This window comes from Astatotilapia calliptera, chromosome 16, assembly GCF_964374335.1.
Source record: "Astatotilapia calliptera chromosome 16, fAstCal68.1, whole genome shotgun sequence".
Taxonomy (NCBI): Eukaryota; Metazoa; Chordata; class Actinopteri; order Cichliformes; family Cichlidae; genus Astatotilapia; species Astatotilapia calliptera.
The window spans coordinates 35551971-35556224 of record NC_137437.1 but is presented as its reverse complement, the minus strand read 5'-3'; the positions used below and the strand labels follow the sequence as shown (position 1 = coordinate 35556224).

Genomic DNA, 4254 nt, shown 5'->3' with positions numbered 1-4254 from the left:
TAGTTTTGAAGAAAAGCCTTTATTTCCTATTTCAAGAATTTCAAGAACATGCTTCAGCATGATAGTAGAAGTAGGTACTTAGATATCCATACATGCAGAGCCACAGAGTGATAGAAAGAGTTTGTCCATCTACTGTTCTGTGACAGCGATCTGTCCAGGGTTCAAGTTGAGAGAGCGATTATGGGGAGGGGTTTCTTTTTCAGGTGGGGTCAGGCCGGCAGTGTGGAGGCTTAGTGCTGGATCCTACGAATGGACTGCACCTGGTTGGTGTGAGCCTGGGTGCTGTACTCATTGTAGTTTCTGTACTCGCCTTGGTGTCTATCTCTCTCCAGGATGTACTGGTAGCCACGGTAACCAGGGAACTGGTAGGCAACCCAGCTGTAAAGAAGGAGGGAGGGTTAGAGTCGAGGTCACATCAAAGGATTCAGTAAAGCATCTTTGGGTTCTGCTAGTCTTTAAAGTTTAATGCACTTTGGTAAATTCAGTGCAATTACAAGGTTGAGCCTTCATATATTTTATAACACTGCACAAAGTCAGGAGACTGTGCAGCTCGTCAAGCTATATTTTGCAGCAGCGTGTTAAATTAAAAACTAACTTGAGTAAAATAAGAGCACAATATGTAAGTAAAAGCACGTGCACGTGTTGTTTATTTTAAGGAAAGACGTTGAACACAGAGAAAAACGTGTAACTTACGCTCCTGAGTTGACTTTGATAGAGGGCACCTCCTTGCTGCACCAGCCCATGGCCTGTAGGGATGGGTAGTCATCGCACAGCTCAAACTTACGGCCCTGGAAGTCTTCACACTCGTACATGGTCACCTTGCTGTCACTGTGGTTCTGCAGAGAAGCAAACAACTCATTTAGAAGCTGTTTTATTACATTATAGTTGGTACGTAATTAGAGAAATAAAGAGGACGTTAATGCTAAGAACTATGAGGGTTTTATTCAGGGTTGATTAGAAAACATATAGAACCTATGGCTCCATATTTATTTTAAAGGAACAACAGACAAGGAAAGAGACCTTTAAAAAATACATTTCTAAAGCTAACAGGATAGGAAGCGTCACAGGATGAGTAGCCTGTAAGTGATGCATTAAAATAAATATATGCAAACACATCTGCAGGATTCACAAGAAGAAGGAGGGAGGTTAATGTCTCAGGAGGCGTGGAGAAGACAGACCGCTTACAAAGACTGATTGATAAAAAGAGAAAACAGATAAATGAAAAGGAGGAGGGACTCACAGCACACTTGATGGGTCTGAAGGAAAGCAGGTGCTCGGTTCTGTAGCTGCTATTTCCGCTCCAGGCCTCGTAGCGAGGATAGTCTCCCTTCTCCAGGATGAACTGCTGTCCCTGGAACTCAGGGTACTCATAACCCACCCAGCTGAGAAAAGAGACAGAAACACTGAGGTTAAATGTGCTGGAAACGACAGAATAAACCCCAAATTAAAAAAAAAAGAACACTAAACAATAAAAACTTTTAATGGACGACTAAATACACAACACAATGATATTGACACTGTCGTCCTTCTTAAACAATAGAGTCCAGCGCTCACAAAAGCAGCATGCAGCTCCTTTTGTGACTGCAGAGCACAAAGCAAACATTAGATACTGCTCCTGCCTCCACCGCCGCTGCCGGGTTGTGCCCACCCCGGCCTTTTTATCTGATCACGAGTCACAGCCAGCAGCTGCACGCAGCCAACTCATATCACAACAGGGACACACTTGGATGCATGCACACGCACACACACATGCAAGCAGTACATGCCAAGCAGCAAACTAATAACAGCGCAGGTTATAATTTAGAGTTTTTGTTATTCTGTCTGCTCCACTTCTTGACTCCTGTCTGCTTTAGTCCGACCTTTTCAGGTCAGTGAGATTCAAATTTCAAGAGAACAAACATGAATGTACAAGATGTTGCTACTGAAATATAAAAAGAAAAAGTGCTGATCCATAATGCGCTTACAGGTATAAACAGCTTTAATGTGTCTTTCACTTACGGTCCATTCTCCACCTTGATGGAGCGGATCTTGTTGAAGCCCCTCTCCATGATGTTCTGGCACTCCAGCATGAACTCACAGCGCTTTCCCTGGAAGTTCTCTTCCTCCCAGACTGTGATCTTAAACTGGCCCATCTGCTCCATCTGTTGAGTGTTCATGGCTGCTGCTTCTCCCTCGGGGGTTACTCTCTGAACAACGTACAGAGTTTAATAAAGACCCTCAGCATAAAACAGATTAGGAATAACACCATCACACAATCACAACTAAAGCCCCGGGTAGCATGAGCAATCAGTGGGGTAGAGGTCGTCAGCGAGCCAGGCACATCTCTAAATTATCCTAAAACTGCAATCTTTATCTGGAAGCTTGGCGAAAAATAAAACATTTGTTGCATCTATTTTTAGCTCACTCTCCAAAGGTGTCACAAGTGAAAAATTCCATTCATTCTTTGCTTTTCCATTTCCTTAAAGCACAGATTCAATCAGATGGAGATTCAATCAGCAACCACGTTTCCAGCTCATAAACTGCACCGTGAGACTCCAGCGTGGCAGATAGAACCACTTCCAGCCAGAATCAGAGTGAAAGCTTATGAAGTTTCATCTCTTTCTAGTCTGGCTCGTTTGATTTTGTTGTGGTGGAAAAGCACACAACACTGCACTCAGATAAACGCCTGCATTGTCTTTAAAAGGCACACACAAGCACACCCGAAAGGCATCATCTTGCCAGCTTATTATAGGAATACACAGCTGTCCTCATGATAAAGTTCTTTAATGTTAACAAAGTGCGTCTGTAATAGACTAACTACCAAAGCCACAGTGTGAGGAGCGTCTCGCTGCCTGTCGCTTCCACCTAGTACACAAAGCTGTCACCGTCACTGTTTCTTGCAGCTAAGTCTGAGGCAGTGCTGAGATACTTACAGACGGTACTGAGGTGGGACAGATCCAGTATAATCAATGTCGGGGGAGAGACCCTCGCCTGTGTTTTTATAGGGCTGGGCCCCCTGGACCCGAGCCACTCCATTTGCCCAGCAGCCTTGCACACTCAGCAGCTGAGCGGGCCGGCTGAAAGGGGAGCATTAGCCTCGTGCTTTGTGGAGGCTCCAGAGCACCATTGTCCTCAGAGCCCCAAACTGACTTAGTCATCAATATGGCAGCCACGGTCAGTGGCAACCTGACCCAGGACTATACAATGGCAACGCACTGACACAACAGTTTGATTGGTGTAGCGGGACAATAGACACATTCTGGGAGCTGATCCCCTCCCCCTCCCCCTCCCCCTCACTCTTTGCAGTAGGTAAACTGGATCCTAAACTCGAGGTGGCAAAGGATCCAAGGAATGCCACACACTGAGCCCAGGACATGTGTCACTTTCATCTAGGACATGTTTTTCTTTCTTTTCCTCCGGCTCTGGAAGGAACTGGAGGGTGAAGTGCTGTAGTAAAAACTGCAGTGCTTTGTTTTTCAGATTAGGATCAGACCAAATCACAGTTTTAATTATACAAATGAGAACACACATAGAGGTGTATCATACACATCATACACATAAAGAAATTGTCTTTAGGCTGATGAGTCCACCTACATGAGCATTCTGACGTACACTGAAGAACAAACATGATCTAAACGGTTATGTTGTACGTTTTGTTGAAAAAAGAAACTTATTCAGGTTTATTCTACTTTTAAATGTCATCTGGCTTTTTAACAATACTGATCAAAGCTGTATTACAGATGTAGTAATTAAATTTAGCATGTTTTGCCCCATTTTTCCTATTTTTATTTTTATTCTTTGAAGCTCCAAAAATGTGTATGAATGGCCTTTGACATTTAATGTTATAAATAAAACAAGCTCAACGTACTTTGTATACCTTTTTCACCTCTTATTAACAGAACAGGCTTTATTGTCTGTCTGTCTTTATTTGTCTAACAGCTCCACTGCTGACTGAAAACTGTTGAACAGTTCATCACATGCGGACCACGTTAAACCTACAGGCATCACCTGTCCATGTGCATCTCTTACATTTACATTTTTGCAGGTTTGAACACCTGATCATAACAACAATGATTAAAGAAGCGGTTGAGTTTTCCTTCATCATTGGTGACATCTAGTGGCTAAAATGGTTATTACACAGAAGCTGGCAAACATAATAAAGTGAACATCATGAATTAAGGTTGACAGTTAGTTGAGTCCGTTTCTCCGGTTAATTCAGTGAAAACTTTCCAGTTTGTGTGGGAAGAGGAGGAGTAAATATTCCTCTTTTCTCAC

The 4254-nt window shown here is 43.2% G+C and overlaps 1 protein-coding gene across 2 annotated transcripts; it reads right to left on the bottom strand.

Annotated features, from left to right (window-relative positions):
- cryba2b (crystallin, beta A2b) lies at positions 1 to 3058 on the bottom strand. Of its 2 annotated transcripts, none has more exons than XM_026145693.2 (5): positions 2913 to 3058; positions 1999 to 2186; positions 1241 to 1382; positions 694 to 836; positions 1 to 378 (listed from the first exon to the last, which is right to left on the bottom strand). In XM_026145693.2, exons 2-5 carry the CDS (start codon positions 2154 to 2156, stop codon positions 231 to 233), a joined length of 591 nt encoding a protein of 196 aa, XP_026001478.1. In that variant the 5' UTR covers positions 2157 to 2186; positions 2913 to 3058; the 3' UTR covers positions 1 to 230. The 2 variants fall into 2 exon arrangements, with proteins under 2 accessions (XP_026001478.1, XP_080146679.1); XM_080290553.1 differs by having other exon boundaries at positions 2801 to 2953.
- Between the last annotated feature and the right edge of the window lie 1196 nt (positions 3059 to 4254).

Bases quoted from the DNA above. Each gene is read 5' to 3' on its own strand.
- cryba2b (XM_026145693.2), bottom strand. From the start codon at position 2,156: ATGAACACTCAACAGATGGAGCAGATGGGCCAGTTTAAGATCACAGTC. The intron at 1,383-1,998 runs GTAAGTGAAAGA...CTCTTTTCTCAG, and splicing joins ATCAAGGTGGAGAATGGACC to CTGGGTGGGTTATGAGTACC. The intron at 837-1,240 runs GTGAGTCCCTCC...GCTTCTCTGCAG, and splicing joins TCAGACCCATCAAGTGTGCT to AACCACAGTGACAGCAAGGT.